The sequence below is a fragment of the Populus nigra genome, chromosome 6 (genome assembly GCF_951802175.1).
Source record: "Populus nigra chromosome 6, ddPopNigr1.1, whole genome shotgun sequence".
Taxonomy (NCBI): Eukaryota; Viridiplantae; Streptophyta; class Magnoliopsida; order Malpighiales; family Salicaceae; genus Populus; species Populus nigra.
Window position 1 is genome coordinate 4,399,053 of NC_084857.1, and position 20,005 is coordinate 4,419,057.

General features: G+C 37.4%; 3 protein-coding genes across 3 annotated transcripts; all 3 read left to right on the forward strand.

Moving 5' to 3' along the window:
* Positions 1 to 734: 734 nt before the first annotated feature.
* Positions 735 to 11,827, forward strand: LOC133697210 (clathrin heavy chain 1). The gene is made up of 30 exons (XM_062119632.1): positions 735 to 1,044; positions 1,470 to 1,674; positions 2,348 to 2,436; positions 2,564 to 2,642; positions 2,810 to 2,937; positions 3,500 to 3,598; positions 3,699 to 3,807; positions 4,043 to 4,122; positions 4,205 to 4,432; positions 4,519 to 4,584; positions 4,687 to 4,803; positions 4,919 to 5,116; positions 5,240 to 5,356; positions 5,537 to 5,596; positions 5,748 to 5,834; positions 5,986 to 6,069; positions 6,163 to 6,297; positions 6,375 to 6,437; positions 6,516 to 6,620; positions 6,697 to 6,809; positions 6,918 to 7,170; positions 7,277 to 7,413; positions 7,494 to 7,772; positions 7,852 to 8,854; positions 9,195 to 9,680; positions 9,785 to 9,955; positions 10,035 to 10,220; positions 10,639 to 10,761; positions 10,934 to 11,044; positions 11,247 to 11,827. Exons 1-30 carry the CDS (start codon positions 1,000 to 1,002, stop codon positions 11,406 to 11,408), a joined length of 5,118 nt encoding a protein of 1,705 aa, XP_061975616.1. The 5' UTR covers positions 735 to 999; the 3' UTR covers positions 11,409 to 11,827.
* Positions 11,828 to 12,868: 1,041 nt separating this feature from the next.
* Positions 12,869 to 15,144, forward strand: LOC133695983 (uncharacterized). The gene is made up of 2 exons (XM_062117978.1): positions 12,869 to 13,091; positions 14,286 to 15,144. Exons 1-2 carry the CDS (start codon positions 13,050 to 13,052, stop codon positions 14,931 to 14,933), a joined length of 690 nt encoding a protein of 229 aa, XP_061973962.1. The 5' UTR covers positions 12,869 to 13,049; the 3' UTR covers positions 14,934 to 15,144.
* Positions 15,145 to 16,759: 1,615 nt separating this feature from the next.
* On the forward strand, positions 16,760 to 18,129 carry LOC133696809 (transcription factor bHLH51-like). Its single transcript, XM_062119088.1, has 2 exons — positions 16,760 to 17,266; positions 17,586 to 18,129. Exons 1-2 carry the CDS (start codon positions 16,961 to 16,963, stop codon positions 18,069 to 18,071), a joined length of 792 nt encoding a protein of 263 aa, XP_061975072.1. The 5' UTR covers positions 16,760 to 16,960; the 3' UTR covers positions 18,072 to 18,129.
* Positions 18,130 to 20,005: the final 1,876 nt, after the last annotated feature.

Genomic DNA, 20,005 nt, shown 5'->3' on the forward strand with positions numbered 1-20,005 from the left:
ATACCAACGTAGAAAGTAAAACGGAGATGCCTTCTCATCCAATTCTAAAGCACGGTTTTTTTGTTTTTGTTGTGTTTATGTACGTTTTTAAAGTTTATTTGTTTTTAAAAACTTATTAAATTTATATTTTATATTTTTGATATTTTTAATATATCAATATTAAAGATATTAATTAAAAAACTATTTTAATATATTTTAAATAATTTTTTTAAATACTCATTATTACAATACCCAAATAACCTTAGTTTAGAATATGGGGTGCAGATCATACCTAAATCAACTCTATCGCTATCAAGATATTCAATACTAAAATATTAGGAATATGATTTATTTTTGTAGGTGTATAAGAATATGGTATTGATTGTTCTTTAAAGTATTTTTATTTAAAAATATATTAAAATATTTTTTTTAATTTTTTTTAAAATCAGCATATTAAAATAATATAAAAAATTAAAAAATTAATTTTAAATAAAAAATTAAATTTTACCGCCATCCCGCATTTAAAAAAAGGTTTCATCATTAACCCCTGCATATTTTCAAGCACTACACGCGCACACAAGCCAAAAGCGAAAACAAGAGGGGTCGGGCCATGGACTCATGAGTCAAGTCCGAATCTGACATAAAAAAAAAAAAACCAGACTGCATTCCGAGTCACCAAAACGCACAGCTTAACACGTCTGCCTTTCGTTAAGCAAGAATTTTTTTTTTAATCTGTACTTTTCTCATTTCTTAAACTGGTCAAGGAATTCACATTCCATTTCCTTTTCATTTATACCGGTCTATTATACCGCACAGTGACACACCCTTCTCCCTCCCCACTCCTCTCTTTAGATCTCTCTTTCTTTTCTTTTGATTCCGAGGGAATATTTTAGGGTTTTATCGCTGCTTTAGATCTTGCAGCGATTTGAATCCTCAACGTTGTTGACTCTCAAGTCGACGGTTCAATTTCAATCACAGATCCGATTAGCACACTCTGAGCCGTCGATCTAATCAGCAACCATGGCGGCGGCTAACGCCCCGATCACCATGAAGGAAGTCTTAACTGTAATTACTCTCACCCACTCCTGTCTCTTCGCTTGTTTTTCGTTTCTTTCTAAATTGAAGTTCAGTTTAGATAGAAAATTGTGCTTCGAACTGAAATATGCTCGCTTATGAGTAAAATAACAGAGTGATCAATCATTTTTTGCTCAATTTTGAATCCTGAACGTGTTGATTTGTAATTTAGCTTGACGCGACACGTGAAAAGTTAGCTTGTGCTAGAGTTTCTATAGATCTGATACTTTGTTTCTATGCCCAGATCTACTGATTATATTGATACAGGGTTTGTAAGCGCTTAGTCGCTGTAATTATTTGATTTAGAACACTTCAATTTTACAGTTTCTTTGAAAATTCTAGTAAACTAGTGGTGATTTATAAGTTAGGAGGAGCTGAGTTGGTGAATTTTGTGTGATCTATTGTTTTTTTTGCAGTTACCGGCTATCGGGATTAGTCCTCAGTTTATTACGTTTACAAATGTAACGATGGAATCAGACAAGTATATATGTGTACGGGAAACAGCGCCACAAAATAGTGTTGTAATTATTGATATGAACATGCCAATGCAGCCATTGAGACGCCCTATCACTGCAGATTCCGCTCTCATGAATCCAAATTCTAGAATCCTTGCTTTGAAAGGTAGGATTTGATTGTTTGAATCCTCTGGTTCTAATTGCTGATAATGCATCGTGCACGTTGCTATTCTTGTGATCGTTTATGGGTATTCATAGCTTTTTTAGATATTTTTTTGAAGGCATTGTTTTTCTTATTTGGAAGTGTGTGGACAATCTCTATTCCCCTCAGCACATGTTTTTCTCCTTAAAGTTTGTTATGACTTATGATTCCTTGTAAATGTATGTTTTTTACGCTAAAGAACTCAACCAAGTGGGTGATACTTTCTCTTAAATTTTGCTCTCCTAAGATGTGCAGGTACAATTATCCCTTAGGCAAACATGGAATTAATGCTGGATATCTAGTAGCGTTCTATTGAAGATTAAAACTGAACTGGATATGTTATCTTAATCCAAACAGGCACTATTATGTGGAGTTTTTCCTTTTTTTTGGATTGCTGTACTAGATATAATGATAACGTGGTGATAGTGAATTTTTAAGCTGATTTGATTAATCAGACCTGCATGTCATATGTGGATTTCTGTGATTTCGTGTCTGTCTAGGAATTTTTTATTAAGCCACGTGAAAATGTCTTGATTGTCTTTGAAGCATATTATTTATTTGAGCACGGGTGTGCACAAACTTGTGATTTTATCTAGATATTTTCCTTCTGCTGATGAATTGGGGCATTCTTTTGAAGCCCAACTTCCGGGAACTACTCAGGATCACTTACAAATATTTAACATCGAGATGAAAGCAAAAATGAAATCATACCAGATGCCTGAGCAGGTATTAACTAACTTTTTTAACCTACCTCATAGCATTTTGTGATATGCTATTTGATGATCGGTATTGTTTTCACTAAAGCTGTAGTGATTTAGGTTATCTGAACCATGTCCTTTTGCTTTATGCCTAGATTGTCTTTTGGAAGTGGATAACCCCTAAGATGCTGGGCCTGGTTACACAGACATCAGTTTATCATTGGTCTATTGAAGGTCAGAATCCTTTTGCAGTCTTGAATTTGTGGCATAACTTGCATATCTTCTTCACTGGCTTTTTTAGTCGTACTCCTCTGCATGCTTTCCAATCCATGTTGTCACTTTGTTCTTTATCATTTTCGAATTGTTTCTCTTATATGAATGCAATTGTTCCATTAATTTAGGTGATTCTGAACCAGTGAAGATGTTCGAGAGAACTGCTAATTTGCAAAGCAATCAGATTATAAACTACAAATGTGACCCTTCTGAGAAATGGTTAGTTTTGATTGGAATTGCTCCTGGCTCACCTGAGGTATGCTGTTGCCTTTGTTTGAAAGCTGTTAAATTACTCTGTTTTTTTTTTCATAAAACAACACTCACCACTTTCTTAGGAGAAATTTAGAATTTCCATGATTAGGAAATTACTTAGGCATGCTAAATATAGTTGGCCATAGTATTGGATGTTCCTGGGGCTTCTGAAGCTGTGGTAGCTTAAAATCAAACTAGCAGGCGGGGCTGGACTGGCCAACATAGTGACGTGACTTCTGGTTGGGGTGTTTATGGTCATGATATAAATTAGGGAAGAACTCTTACCGCTGGTTGGGGTGTTTATGGTCATGATATGAATTAGGGAAGAACTCTTTCTGACTGTTTTTCAGCTGTCTTGTTTCTTCATTACAATTTATTAATTCCCTCTGCCATTTTGCCTTAAGGTGGTTATGTTACTTATTTATCTTTTTTCAACAGTTTTGACCCATAGTTTGTTAAGGATAGCCCTTATTACAGCTTGAGTGTACGAGGTTTATTTCTTTATGAATGTTTTTCCATAACCTGATGGTGTTAATGGTTTTAATTACTGATGTATTTGTTTTCAGCGGCAACAATTGGTTAAAGGGAACATGCAACTTTTCTCTGTGGATCAACAACGTAGCCAAGCTCTTGAAGCACATGCTGCATCATTTGCACAATATAAGGTATGGGTTTCTCTGAACCATAATCCTCCTTTTCTTTCTTGTATCACATTTTTTTTTCCTTTTTTGCAACAAGGGTCCTTACATTTATGGTGTTGAGCAGGTTCCAGGAAACGAGAACCCTTCCACTCTGATTTCTTTTGCCACAAAATCTTTTAATGCTGGGCAGATTACATCGAAGTTGCATGTTATTGAGCTTGGTGCCCAGCCAGGTCAGTCTGCTTCATTCACTGTCTCTATGTCTCTTGTTTTTCCATTTTGCTTTCTCTATATGTTTTCCTTTTCTTCTTTTCTGTCTAGTGTCGAGCAACATGTTTAGAATTTGTTTAACATTGTCTTTTGTGCTTATGATCAGTTACCTTGAAACGACTCCCTCTATTACCTTACCTTGGATTTGGAGTTATGAATCATTCATTCCCGGTCTTAACATTTGCAACCTTGTTACAGGGAAGCCATCATTTACGAAGAAACAGGCAGATCTGTTCTTTCCTCCTGATTTTGCTGATGACTTTCCTGTGGCAATGCAGGTATCTGCTACACCTTTTTTCTTCTGAACTTACTTTTATTGATCAACAATCCCTGATAAGTCATAAATCTTTTAAACGGCAGATATCCCACAAATACAGTTTGATTTATGCAATCACGAAGCTTGGGCTGCTATTTGTTTATGATTTGGAGACAGCTACTGCAGTATACCGAAACAGAATTAGTCCAGATCCAATATTTTTGACAGCCGAGGCTTCAACGGTGGGAGGGTTTTATGCCATTAATAGGCGAGGCCAGGTGTTGTTGGCTACTGTAAATGAAGCAATGATTGTGCCATTTGTTAGTGGTCAGGTGTGCTCATATGCTTCCTTTCTTTCTCTGTAACATTTGATGAAATGCTCTCTGGTTTTGGATTAATCTGAGTATCCTTGTTATAGTTGAATAATCTGGAGCTTGCTGTCAATCTTGCCAAAAGAGGAAACCTTCCTGGCGCTGAGAATCTGGTAAGTCATATGTTTCTTATTCTTTTTTTATTTTAAGAAAAAAATTACTTTGTGTTTCACATGTGATGAGAACTCAGTTGCCTGCTACCTTGGGGATCTCAGGTTGTCCAGCGTTTCCAAGAATTATTCGCTCAAACAAAGTATAAAGAAGCTGCTGAGCTGGCTGCTGAGTCACCACAAGGCATTCTTCGAACTCCTGACACAGTTGCCAAGTTTCAGGTTCTCTCTTTGTTTTAATTCAGTGCTAATGTTGTATCTGTTTAAGTTTTATTCTCCATTCAATTTTGATGAAATTAACCATAGCAAGCTGTATCTATCTATTTGAAACATGCAGAGTGTTCCAGTGCAACCTGGGCAAACCCCTCCCTTATTGCAATACTTTGGGACCCTTTTAACTAGAGGAAAGCTTAATGCATTTGAGTCATTGGAATTGTCCCGCCTTGTGGTCAATCAGAACAAAAAGAATCTTTTGGAGAACTGGTTGGCAGAGGACAAGTTGGAGTGTACTGAGGAACTGGGAGACCTTGTGAAGGTTTGATTTATAGAAAAATTAGATACTTGAAGCTTTTTTGAGATGCCTCAAGTTTCTGTTTCAGCAATTTCTAACTTGTATTTATTGATTACTTAAATGATGTTGATCTTGTTGTCATTGTAGACAGTGGATAATGATCTTGCTCTGAAAATATATATTAAAGCTAGGGCAACCCCTAAAGTTGTTGCAGCTTTTGCTGAGAGAAGGGAGTTTGACAAAATTTTGATATACTCGAAGCAGGTAAAGGACAGCATTTTTTTTTTGCATTTCTTAATTATACCTCTTTATTGCTACAACTTTTCTTAATTATATCTGTTATTTTTTTTCTTCTGAATACCTCCTATTATTCTTGTTCTTATTATGTTATTTTTGATCAATTATGGGTTCTGATCCCATTTGTGTTCTCTTTTGTTGCTTTAGGTTGGCTATGCTCCTGACTATTTATTCCTTCTGCAAACAATTCTCCGTGCAGATCCACAGGTACCTTTTTCAGTGAGTTTAATTTGTACTTGTTTGGTTTCAGACAAAAAATTATACTGTATGTACCACCTTTTGACTTATTTATCTCAAACTAAATTTGTTATTAGATGTTTTTGATAAACTAAAGTTTCTTCTTGAATTTGGACCATAGGGTGCTGTTAACTTTGCTTTGATGATGTCCCAAATGGAAGGTGGCTGTCCAGTTGACTACAATACCATTACTGATCTCTTTCTTCAGGTTTGCTCATGATCGTCACTTCTTTTGATTTGAGGATTTATATAATATGAAGTGCATTGGAAGTCAATTTTTGTTGGTTGCAAACTTTATCATACTGTCATTCTGTGCGATTCACTGTAACTCTAATGGATGTGTCCCTGTCTTCCTTTAGAGGAACTTGATCCGTGAGGCAACAGCCTTTCTGTTGGATGTTTTGAAGCCAAATTTAGCAGAACATGGTTACCTCCAAACAAAGGTTTGTTGGTTGACATAGCTCTCCAAGAAGCTTTTATATTTATATCTGTATATCTTCACCCATGTCCGGCTTTGAGACTCTTTTTTTATGTAGGTTCTGGAGATAAATCTGGTAACATTTCCTAATGTAGCTGATGCTATTCTAGCCAATGGGATGTTTAGCCACTATGATCGTCCTCGTATTGCTCAACTCTGTGAAAAAGCTGGTCTTTACATCCGAGCCTTGCAGGTGATTACCTTTTCTTTTTTCCATACTCTATGCAGACCTATTGCCATTCCTTTGAGTGAATATTACCTTTTCTGCAGCATTATACGGATTTGCCAGATATTAAACGTGTGATCGTGAATACACATGCAATAGAGCCACAGGTATGTTTTGTAAAATTATTGTATAATATTCTTGTATTGGAAATATCAAGTTGCTCATGTAATTGCTGTTCTTTGCAGGCACTTGTTGAGTTTTTTGGCACTCTTTCACGAGAATGGGCTCTGGAGTGCATGAAGGATCTCTTACTGGTTAATCTAAGAGGCAACCTTCAGATAATTGTTCAGGTACATATAGTTTGTCTTGAGTTGTTTGCCAAGATCTTCCGTACATCATGATGCTAACTCATGTGCATCTGTGCAGACTGCCAAGGAATATTGTGAGCAGTTGGGTGTTGATGCATGCGTAAAACTTTTCGAACAATTCAAATCATATGAAGGGCTGTACTTTTTCTTGGGGTCATATTTGAGTTCCAGGTATTATGTTTAGTGAATCAGAATATTTTTTTTCTTTTTGGTCTTGATTTGGTTGTTTAAATATTTTTATTTATTATGTGGTCCTTTTTCCTGTGAATCATGTGGCAGCGAGGATCCTGATATACATTTTAAGTACATCGAGGCAGCTGCTAGAACTGGACAAATAAAGGAGGTTGAGCGTGTTACTAGGGAGTCAAATTTTTATGATCCTGAAAAGACAAAGAACTTTCTGATGGAAGCCAAGCTTCCGGATGCAAGGCCTCTAATAAATGTCTGTGACCGTTTTGGTTTTGTTGCTGATCTCACACACTACCTCTATTCAAGCAACATGCTTCGTTATATAGAGGGTTATGTTCAAAAGGTATGCTAGTTTTTGCCTGTACTATTGACTGTCAAATGTTGTATTGATTGTCATATGATTTTGCTCAATTTTTAGTATTTGGAAATTGACATGATTCCCTTGACAGGTGAACCCAGGGAATGCTCCTTTAGTTGTCGGGCAGCTGTTAGATGATGAATGCCCTGAAGACTTTATCAAGGGCCTTATTCTTTCTGTCCGTTCTTTGCTTCCAGTTGAGCCCCTTGTGGAGGAATGTGAGAAGAGGTAGCTCTCATTCTGCCCCTGATTCTTGGCCCTTGTTCCTTTTTATTTCGTTGTTCTAATTCTTTGTTTGTGGTTTTCAGAAATCGACTTCGTTTGCTCACTCAGTTCTTGGAACATCTTGTGAGTGAGGGAAGCCAAGATGTACATGTTCACAATGCTCTTGGTAAAATCATCATTGATAGCAATAACAACCCAGAACACTTCCTCACCACCAATCCTTACTATGATTCCCGGGTTGTGGGCAAGTATTGTGAGAAACGTGATCCCACCCTTGCTGTTGTTGCTTACCGGAGAGGACAATGTGATGAAGAACTCATCAATGTCACAAATAAGAACTCTTTGTTCAAGTTGCAAGCCAGGTTTGTTGATTTTTTTAGTTTTTTTTGAAGTGTTACATTTCATTCTCAGAAGACTCATGTACTTATACTATGGTTTCAGATATGTGGTTGAAAGGATGGATGGTGATCTTTGGGAGAAGGTTCTGAATCCTGAAAATGAATATCGAAGACAGCTTATTGATCAAGTTGTATCTACTGCTTTGCCGGAAAGTAAGAGCCCAGAGCAAGTTTCTGCTGCTGTTAAAGCTTTCATGACTGCTGATCTGCCCCATGAATTGATTGAGCTTCTTGAGAAGATTGTGCTCCAAAACTCTGCATTCAGTGGAAATTTCAATCTCCAAAACCTACTTATCTTGACAGCGATTAAGGCTGATCCTTCTAGGGTTATGGATTATATTAATAGATTAGATAACTTTGATGGACCTGCTGTTGGGGAAGTGGCAGTTGAAGCTCAGCTTTATGAGGAAGCATTTGCAATTTTCAAGAAGTTCAACTTGAATGTTCAGGCTGTCAATGTTTTATTGGATAACATCCAAAGCATTGACCGTGCCGTGGAGTTTGCATTCCGTGTTGAAGAAGATGCTGTTTGGAGCCAGGTGGCCAAGGCCCAACTCAGAGAGGGCCTTGTGAGTGAAGCAATTGAGTCATTTATTCGTGCAGATGACGCTACTCAATTCCTGGAAGTCATTCGTGCTGCTGAGGATGCAAATGTCTATCATGATTTGTTGAAATACCTTCTCATGGTTAGGCAGAAGACAAAAGAGCCGAAGGTGGATAGTGAGCTTATTTTTGCATATGCAAAGATTGATAGGTTGAGTGACATTGAGGAGTTCATTCTCATGCCAAATGTGGCAAATCTCCAAAATGTTGGCGATCGCTTATATGATGAAGCTCTTTATGAGGCTGCAAGAATTATATTCCAATTTATAGCAAACTGGGCCAAGTTGGCAAGCACACTGGTGAAGTTGAAACAGTTCCAAAGTGCTGTTGATGCAGCTCGGAAAGCCAACAGTGCCAAGACATGGAAGGAAGTTTGCTTTGCTTGTGTTGATGCAGAGGAGTTCCGTCTGGCTCAGATATGTGGTCTTAACATCATTATACAGGTGATTTTTTTTTGTTTTGTTTTTTCAAAGTTCTATTGCAAAGGAATTGATGTCTGAGTCTATTTTAGTTGTGTGGATCTTTCAAAGTAAAACTTTGAATTATTTTCTTCGTGTCCAGTAAACTTCTCACATTAGATTGTAGGTCAATTAGATTTTAAATCAAAATCAAGATCTAGTTGTGCTTTACCTTTAGACATTATATTAATTTGTTCTTTTGACATAAAAATGTAGGATGTCTAATTTCTTCTTGCATAATGGTTTTAACATGTGCTCACTTTGTTTATTTAAAACTATTTTGTGCTATTTATTTCTCAATTTTTTGTGGGTTTGGAATTTGTAGGTGGATGATTTGGAGGAGGTCAGCGAATATTACCAGAACAGAGGATACTTCAATGAATTGATCTCTCTCATGGAGAGTGGTTTAGGTTTAGAACGTGCACACATGGGGATTTTCACGGAGTTGGGAGTGCTGTATGCTAGATATCGTCCTGAGAAACTAATGGAGCACATTAAATTGTTCTCAACCCGTCTCAACATTCCCAAGCTTATCCGAGCCTGTGATGAACAGCAACACTGGAAGGAACTTACCTATTTGTACATTCAATATGATGAATTTGATAATGCTGCAACTACCATTATGAACCATTCTCCGGAGGCATGGGATCACATGCAATTCAAAGATGTTGCTGTCAAAGTTGCTAATGTAGAGCTATATTATAAGGCCGTGCATTTCTACTTGCAAGAACATCCTGATCTTATCAATGATCTTCTCAATGTGCTGGCACTTCGTGTGGACCATACTCGTGTTGTTGACATTATGCGGAAGGTTTTTGCTTGTGCCCCTGCATGTTATTTTAAGAAGCAGATTTTTCACTCTCTTCCAATAGTTCTATCTCTCTTGATTGTGTGGTATTTCCTTGTGGTTTTCAGGCTGGTCATTTGCTTCTTGTGAAGCCATACATGATTGCAGTTCAGAGCAACGACGTGTCTGCTGTGAATGAGGCTTTGAATCAAATTTATGTAGAAGAGGAGGACTATGAAAGATTGCGTGAATCAATTGATTTGCATGATAACTTTGATCAGATTGGCCTTGCACAGAAGGTAAGGTCTATAATATTGTTGTTTCTGATCATTGATGAAACTCTGATTTTGTAATCCATTTTGGTACAAATTTTCCCAGATTGAGAAACATGAGCTTCTTGAAATGAGGCGTGTGGCTGCATACATTTACAAGAAGGCAGGAAGATGGAAGCAATCCATTGCATTGTCAAAGAAAGATAATCTTTATAAAGATGCCATGGAGACAGCATCACAGTCTGGTGATCGTGAACTTGCAGAGGAGTTGCTGGTTTATTTCATTGAACAGGTGTGTACTGGAGTGCATAAATGATATGACATCTTTCATTGGCATGGATGATTGACCATTTTAGCAAGTTCTTCATTTTCTCCTTCCACTAAAATTTGGGCGAGTTTGCTTGATTGTGCTGAGGTGTGTTATACTTCTTTTTTGTTGCTGGAGAGGTAGATGGATACATGTGAACCGTTTCTAGTAAATTTTCCTTGTTTATTAGTCTTGGTGTAATACGTAACACCAAATAATTTTACCACTTGTGCATCTCAGGATTGCGGCTTGTGATTTATGGGAAGGATAATACTTAAGTCTTATGATTTCAAAAGTTTTCTTCTGTTTTTACACTTGGGCCTTACTTTTACCATGTCATCTAGTCAATTTTTAATGTTTTTGGTTGGCTCATTGACTCTGCTTTTATTCGGTGATTGTGTAGGGCAAGAAGGAATGCTTTGCATCGTGCCTCTTTGTTTGTTATGATTTGATTCGGCCAGATGTTGCCCTTGAGCTTGCCTGGATGAATAATATGATTGACTTTGCTTTCCCGTACCTGTTGCAGGTGATTTCTTAGCTGTTGATTCTCCAATCTTATTATTTCAGATTGCATATGTTTGTTATTTGCATTTTATGAGCAAACTAACCCTTTTAAGTTACTTGGCCATCCTACCTGGAATATTGAAGCTTATGCACGATGATTCTCTCATCTTTCTTCCTCTTTTCTTTATTTGCAGTTTATCCGTGAATACACAGGCAAAGTTGATGAACTCGTGAAGTACAAAATTGAGGCGCAGAAAGAAGTCAAGGCCAAAGAGCAGGAAGAGAAGGATGTAATTGCTCAGCAGGTAATCATTTCGCATCCAGGTGGTGTCAAAGTACATGGTGTGACAGCTGGCACATTTACTTTTATAAATAGCATCTCTTTGAATTAGGTTTGTCTGGAAGAGTTGGTTTCCACATAAACATTGAGTTTTACATGTCCCACCTGATGTTTTTTTTTTTTTTTTGTTAAATCTTGTGTTGATCGATTCATGTGATTTTTTGCAGAACATGTATGCTCAGTTACTTCCTCTTGCTTTGCCTGCACCGCCCATGCCTGGTATGGGTGGACCAACAATGGGAGGAGGTTTTGCTCCACCACCACCCATGGGTGGAATGGGGATGCCTCCAATGCCACCTTTTGGCATGCCACCGATGGGCAGCTACTGATATGCAAACAACCACCCTTTTTTGGTAGAATTAGTTGCGAATTCCCAGTTGCTTAAAAGAAAAAAGGTATCCTAGCTGTTTGGGCTTTTGATATGGCGGTGGTGTTTTTCTGGGCTTGGGTGCCTTCATTCTTCTTTTTTGTGTTCTTTTTTGGTGGGACGAAGGTGTAATTGAAGCAATGAACATGCCATTTTTCTGTCCTAGGTGTGTGGATAAGTGATGTAATATTTTTTTGGTAGGAATCATTTTTTGGCTGCTAGTAGAGAGCAAGCGGAGGATTTCCTGTATTTGCAATATTTTTTCCCTTGCTGTCTGGGAGCTAGCCGAGTATAATACGAATTGTTTCATACAAATCATAAAACCGTGAACTTGATCTGTAATGGCTCTATTTTAATTTCATATTTTCCCTTTTACCCTCACGATTTCCATTGAACTTTAGATACGAGGTTTCTTTTTACCTTGCGTTCTTTACAGTCCATGCTTGTGGTAGTTTGTCTGTTTGCATCTTCTTTTCCAGGACAACGATCTGAGCTTTTGTTCACAAGTTGATATTTATTTGACCTATCGTATAGGGTTTGGTAAGATCTGCTTCTGCTATGCGCTATGGCTATCATTCTATCACCCTACAATAATTAGCGCTATTTGTTTCGCTACGACCGCGAATTCCCGAGTCAACTCTAAAACATTGGTGCGTGCTTGTCGTGTCGCAACAAACCTATCTGAGTTCTATCTGTTGGATGGTGATTCATGTATCATGCTTTCCTGCTTTTCGTTGAGAACAATCCGTTGTCAATCAGTAATGTTAGTTTGTTTTCGCTCAGTGCTTGTTTAAGTTCCACCAAAATCAGGTGGTGGCAATTTTAAGTTCTGTTGTACCATTCATGTAGAGAACTTGAGCTTTGGCTAAATGTAGATATGATGAACTCCATTTAGATACTCTGTAGTTTATTCGCCGTGATTGTGCTGCAGCTTTTATATATATATATATATATATATATATATATATATATATATATATATATATATATAATTGAATGTAACAAAATTATTGGAAACACATAATTATAGAAAACACATAATACCACCGAGCAATTATTGGATGATCAATAGACCGTATAAAAAAATTATATTACCCTCAAAATAAAAGCTTATAACTTTTTTTTAATGAAAGGTAAAAAAATGATTTCATTGCATTGATAAATAAAAAAACAACAGTGAATTTGCCTTCCATTTAGTTGTTTTTTATGGCGGACATGGATTCCAATTTTTATTTTTAGAATAAAAAAAAGAAGAAGGGATGATTTATATGTCTTATCGAGAGATTACAAGATGTCAAGATATACTAACTGGGAAGATATACTCTCTTAAAAAATAAAATAAAAATATCTATTTGAAAAAGCAGTTTGCCACACTCGCAGTCCGCCACAAAAGTAAAGTTTATATAAGTGGGAATTGGAGCGTGTCATACACGCCGTGTAAAAGAAAGTGGCGCTAGCAAATTAGCTCATCTCCTTCGCTTGGTTACAAGGCCACCCGCTCGCTCTAGTTCGCACAAGCAAGCACAGCTGCCGGATTCAACTGAACTCGCAAAATCTCTCCCTCACATGGTTGGGTCTTAAAAAAAACAAAATAAAGGAGAGGATGGCGATTTCTCTTAATTCTGTTGTTGGCATCAATTCAACGGTAATTTCCTTTCTGCTCCTCAGATTTTCCTCCTTTTTTTTTGTTCTTTTTGGTTTTCTTTATTAATTGCAATGTTAGTTGATAATACTGACAGTTGGCAAGGCATTCTATTTGTGCTTAGTTTAATCAGTCCCCAGAAAAAATTAACGCATAGCTTGATTGTAGCTTTAAAAGTAGATGTGATATGGTACTTTATTAATAGTTGCAAAATGATAGCGTTTTTTCTTCTTCAACTGGGCCGTCCTGAACTGCAAATTGAACAGATATTCTGTACCTCATCCCCTCCATTTTTGCTGCTTCAAGTTAGAATTTATGTAATAATTGCAAAATGAAGCCCGGTTTTCCAATTTTCTGGCTACAGATTCTACAAGAATTGATTATTACCGTGAACATCACGATTTTTTATTTATATATATATATATATATATATATATATATATAGCAAAGCTGAATTCTTCATTCCTTCCTGGTCTACCTACTAGATTTCTCGAAAGGTGAAGAGCTGTTTTTTTTTTTTTTAATTGTTATTGTTCCTTTTCTTTCTGCTTTCATGTGGACTGAAATCCACAGCGAAGCTATGTAATATGTTGGAAAGGTTATCTGTTTGAAACTAATATCGTTGGAAGCTTTTTCATTCGATTAATATTCTGTAATGTTTCTCCTAGCACTTGGAAATAAGGTGATTTTGCTAGTGAAAGTTCATCAAGGCAATTAGTAAAAATGTAAAAGGCAGTTTCTCCATTCTTGTATCAAGCGAGCCCCACAAATTACTGGTCATTCCTCTGTTGTGTTCTTTTCTTATGTCATTGTTTTTTGCTTTTATGTTCTAGTTAAATGAACCTGGGATATAATTTTTCTAATCATGGGAAATTTGCATTTACAGTTACTTTTTCCTGCATAAGTAATGCTTTATTTTTTTTTTATTCTGTTTCACCTTGATCTTTAATAGTTGTAGGACCTCTTTTTAATCTTTATAGGGAAAAAAAGACACGCTTCAAATGCTTTGTGTTGACTCTATCCCTCTTTAATAAAACTGTCTTTTTTCTTCCTTTTCTTCTTAATCTTTTTTTACATATTTGCTATTCAGCAGCCGTAATATCTATGCTCTGGATTATTTCAATTGATGGGGTTTGCACATATCTGGTGACTCTTATTTCTCGAGATTATTTACAAAAGTTTTTTTCCCATTAAAAGCTGCAATCCAGATACCAACATGTGTCTAGACCAAAGACCACCTCCTTGGGTATGCTTGCTTCAAGGATGCATATCAATGGAAGAAGAAGAGGGTCATTCGTTTCAGCTGCGGATAATGATCGTCTTGTCACGGACACCAGTGTTAAGGGTTATGGAGGTGCTGAGAGCTCAATTTCTGACAATCAGCTGTCAACAGTGAATTCCTCTGAGGATTCTCCAGGAGGAAACAGTGTTGGTGAGGAGTCAGGACCTCAAACCTCTGGAGCTTCTAATGGCTCAACAGTTTCTGCAGATATGAAGTCTAGGCCAAAAAGGTCGCCTCTAACAGCAAGAGAGAGACTGAAGGCTGCGAGGGTTCTCAGCCGTTACACAGAATCAAAGGCATCGAAATCAGAGATGGGCAGCAAAGTATTGGATGCCATGAGAGAAAGTGATAAGGGCAAGAAAAGACCTGGCCTTCCAGAAGCCCCTGAAAACATGTTTGATGACAGCAAGCGAGGGTTGCCAAAGGAGGGGTGGACTTTTCAATTTCCAGGTGGTTCAGAACTATTTTTCATTGTCGTTTCATTTGTTTTAATCAGCACAATAATGTTTGCAACGACTTACGTTGTCTGGAAAGTTGGTGCAATCCATTTTGATGAGTATTAATTAAGGTGTAGTTCTGCTATTTACATGAGCTACCTTTTCAAATTTATCCTTTAAAAAATCATTAACTATTTGGATTCAGGTGCTTGCTCAAGTTATATTACATTGTTAGGATTTTAATGTCTTTTAGACAAGATACATACGTGAATGTACAAAGCAATACTTGGCTGACATTATAGTTCAAGTTCTATTTTATTTCTTTTATTTATCTTGATGATAATGATTCTCAAGCTTAACCCATATTATAACATCATTCTTTATGCTGGATGTACATAAGCGGTCTGATCCTACATGTGCGGGTTTTATAGTGTAGAAGGAGCATCCCTTTGCCAGTAGCGCACAAGTTTGATCCTTCTGGGTGCTATGTTGTAATGCAGCCCGCAATTGTGTTATTTGTGTCCTTAACCATGATCTCTCGCGGTTTTTTATGAATACATTGCCGATATATCTGACCGGAATCCAAGTAGATAGGCTGCCACCTTGATACATTATTGTGTTTGATAAAACAGTTCCTGGTTCGATTCATTTCCTGATATGCACCTAGATTTGGGCACATTTTCCTTTTGTTTTTTTGCCGACTCTCCCTAAGCTTTGCGAGTTTGTTGAAACAATCCTTTGTCAGGGAGAAAAGGTGAGAAAAGAACGCACCACTGAACTCCAGATGGAATAACGCAGGATTACCGACACAACACAATCCTGAGATATCAAAACTGGAACGTGAGGGATTGGTTAATGACGTGGGACACTTCCTCTCTCTCTTTCTAGTAGTGTTACTATTTCTAATAGTGTGATTGTGGTATTTTTTATTTAAAAATATATTAAAATAATATATATTTGAACTAAAAACATAAAACAAAAATTATTTTTTTAAAAAAAAAATTAAAAACGGAGCCTTATATATATATATATATATATTCCATCATTGAATTGGGGTAAAACTTTGCTAGCATGTTCTACAGCACAATTCCTTATAAGGTTGGCTAGTTGGAGAGATTAAAAAATATTTAAAAATTTTTAGGATTTGAAGAAGCTTAATTTCTTATTTTTCTACACTGCGTCAATCAAAAGTCGTGTCAATCTTTAATCCCGCTTTATGGTGAGTTGCAGTGTTTCTGTACTATTGGGGCCCTGCATAGTGATCAACTGTTGATGGTAACTGTAGGGCTCTTGTTTGCTTGTGCAGGACCCTATCACTGTCTTTAACACTGAACAGATGAAGATGGACAAAAAAGAAAAAGAAAAAGAAAAAGAAAAAGAAAAAAGCACCAAAATTAATAACCTCTTAGATGATCATCGGTTAAGCAATAAAGATGAAAGCAGAGCATAAGTGAATGAGCGATAACAATGAGTTGAAAACAAAGATGATCAATACACAAGAGATTGTCCTTTTTGTTTCGGTTGCCGAACTCCTCCATCCTCCGTTGCAATTTGTTGCCCTTGAACATAATTGTAAAGGTAAAGACATGCGATCAAGAAGAAGATGCTTGATGGGACACATAAGCATGAAGTCAGATTCAATCAGTAGAGCAAGTGGTTGTGGGCTCAATGGTACTTCATCTCTGAACAAACTTACACTAGGGCAAGGCAAAAGAAAACATGTTATGCAGAAGTTGGAGCAAATAAAACAGATAATTACTAGTCAAGCTGTGCACAATTTGAGAAGTTTAGAACTGGATTCTGTAGTGACAGGATGATTCTCGGATTATCACAAAACAGGAACAGAGTGGTGCCCATGATACACCGAAACAGTTATATTTCACACAACTGTTCCTTTTCTGTACGATGTTTTAGCCACATTGGGGTTACCTTGTTTTTTTATGAAGTCATCCAAGTAAATTCATGTTTAGGTGACAGCCTAATATGGCCAAACACGATTTTCAACTGACCATTGAAGTTAACAAGATATCACACCAATCACCATCAAGATATGCAGATCACATATTATCAGTGCAGAAAAACTGTACAATGAATCCAGGATAAAAAAGCAGGAAGAGTCATGGCCTAGATTTTAAAAAGAAAGTTGCTTGGACATGGAAGATCACTATTCTCCTTGCTGGCCTGCTGCTCCCGCAGAGGCAAACTGGGTTCAAACAAGTGCTGCAGTATATGATGAGTCCTTTTTAGTCCCATGCCCATGCCCATCCCATGCTTCTGCTTCTGCTTCTGCCAACTTTCAAGTATACGGATTCCCTTCGTGGCCAGTACCGCTTCAGGAGGCTTCAGAAGATAAAGCTGCTTCGAGTTCCAAGAGTCATAGCCAAGCTGAGAAGCGGCGACGGGACAGGATTAATGCACAACTGGGAATTCTTAGGAAACTCATTCCTAAATCAGAAAAGGTACACAAATCTCTGTCTTAACCCTTGGTTACACGTGCGCTAATCAACATGACTTTACCGGCATGGTTAGTTATTCCTGCCAATTACTCAAGAGTGTCCTCTTCTAGCATCAAATAAGGGTGCCAGTATTATTTAATTTTGTCCAATAACCATTTTCGGTTACAATCCCATCAATCTTTATTTAAAGTATAAGAGATCGTGTATCTACATCATTTAGCTCCTTTGACAAAATATGGTCGAATGAGGATAGATTTTGCCGATCCTGTATTAGAGTTCACTAACAACAAAACTTGAGATGAATCAATCTTTCCTTGCGTAGATGGACAAGGCAGCTCTCCTAGGAAGTGCGATTGATCATGTGAAGGATCTCAAACAAAAAGCAACGGAAATCAGCAGAACTTTCACAATCCCAACTGAAGTTGATGAAGTGACGGTTGATTGTGATGTTTCTCAAGTTACAAGCCCTCCCAGCACCAACAAAGACAAGGACAACACATTTATCAGGGCATCTGTTTGCTGCGATGATCGGCCAGAACTGTTTTCGGAGCTTGTTACGGTGCTCAAAGGCCTTAGACTAACTATAGTTGGAGCTGATATTGCTAGTGTAGGTGGAAGAGTTAAGAGCATATTAGTACTTTGCAGTGAGTGCAGTGAAGAGGGGAGCGTTTCAATTAGCACTATTAAACAGTCGCTTAATCTAGTTTTGAGTAGAATCGCTTCATCATCAGTGCCATCAAATTATCGTATTAGAAGCAAGAGGCAAAGGTTCTTTTTGCCTTCTCATTTGTCAGAACAATATGAATAATCAAATTTGTCAAAATTTATTTGTATTATAATGATATGATTCTCTCGTTTCGAGATTATGCCTTCTCTCCTCTGCCATCATTTCAAGAAACGAAACTGCGGTGGCACAAGCCCGTTAGTCAGAATTATTGGATATTGTTTTCAATGAATTTCGCTCTCCTTAGATGCGCATGGAAAAGGCGACACCAACACCACTCGTATCGTATCAATCACCGAATAATTTTGAATTTTTTTTTCCAGTAGGCTCAAACCTGGATATTCCAGGTGGGGCTAGGACGGCATCTTCATGGAAGCTATTAGAAGTTTGAAAGATTTTCTTTTCTCAGAACTGAACGCGGTGCAATTATTGAATGTGTTTTTTTTCGCCCCCCCAAAAAAAATAAAATAAAATTCCCCTTAATTTTGTAATTTTTTTTTTAAATAAGCTCTACAAATTGTCCCCTCTCAAATTAAAAATTTTACAATTACCCCAAATTAAACCAACTATATATTATGCATTTTTTTTATTATTTACTCAGAAAATAAGATTTTTAGGGGTTGCAATCTTGATTTAATATAAACATGTAGGTTTAATATAAACTTTGCATCTAAATTTACTAGTTATTAGGCTTATAGTGACCGGTGGTGACCATCACAGCATGGAGTGCGTGGTGGTTGATGGCCCCGGTGTGACATGATTATTATTATTATTATTATTATTATTTCACCATCACAGAGCATAATGATTCATATAATTAATTAATTAATCAAGCGGAGATCGAAAATGTAGTTAGTATGTGGGCCAGGTGGCACATGTGGTTTCTTATCAAATCTGATAGTGTTGGTGTGGTCTTAGCCGATGGTGCCATAAAGTTGTATGGTTGGAAAAGCCGGGTCCTTCGCTGCAATGATGAAAGGAATGAATACAGAGCCGTGTTCCTTTTCGTCAATGTAAACTGTTCGAAAATTGATTATCTAGATTTATGATTTTTTTTCTAGCACAAATGACTGTGATCATTATTGCGGAATTTACACGTGGACGAATAAATTATTTCATGAACATTTTTTTTTCTTTTTTCTACGACACACAAATAATAATCTTTTTTATTCTTCAAAAAATAATCAATCCCAGTCAGTTATAACATCCCCGTATCACTCTCACTCACACCCAAACCCATGCACACTACAACACACACAAACTCTTCCATCAACAACCCCTTCAAACACCAAAACAGTATCGTTTTGCCCATGCCAACGTGCGGTTCGACGGCTCACACACAACAACCCCTCTCCTATTCTTATAACCGTTCCTCTCTCTCTGCATCCTGACCTTCATCTTCTTTAAATAAACGTATTCAAAACAATTACACGCATAAATATTATATTACTTATCTCTACAATCTAAAGTACTAACTTATTTCTTTGTCTTCCTCGTGAGGACTGTCGATGATGGTGTTCTTGGAGCCCACAAGAAGATACCACTCTGATCAAACTTGTGGAACAACATGGCCCATTACGCCGAGGTGCCACATCGTCCATTACGCCGACTGAGGATGCTAAGATTGTCCAGGTACACGCCCTCCGTGGCAACAAGTGGGCTCCTATTGCCAGACTCTTGCCTGGCCGTACTGATGATGCTATAAAGGATCATCGGAACTCTACGTAGAAAACATGTGATTGACATGCCATCCGCCTCGTCAGGGTCGATTTTAGTTTTGAAATGCCCGACTGTGGAGATTTCGGTGGTCTAAATCTGATTCGGAGCCGTGCTTGCATGCATCGCCAGGGCATAAGGAGATGCGAGAGATGATGGGCCTGAGATGTCATGCCATTATCCCTCCAGGGGATGGTTTCATTTCAATGCCTGTGGTGGAGAAAGTGGAGGAGGATGTGGCCTTAGAGGGCAGAGAAAAGGACCTGGCGATGGTGAAGAGAGATGTACTGGGGAGACGGATG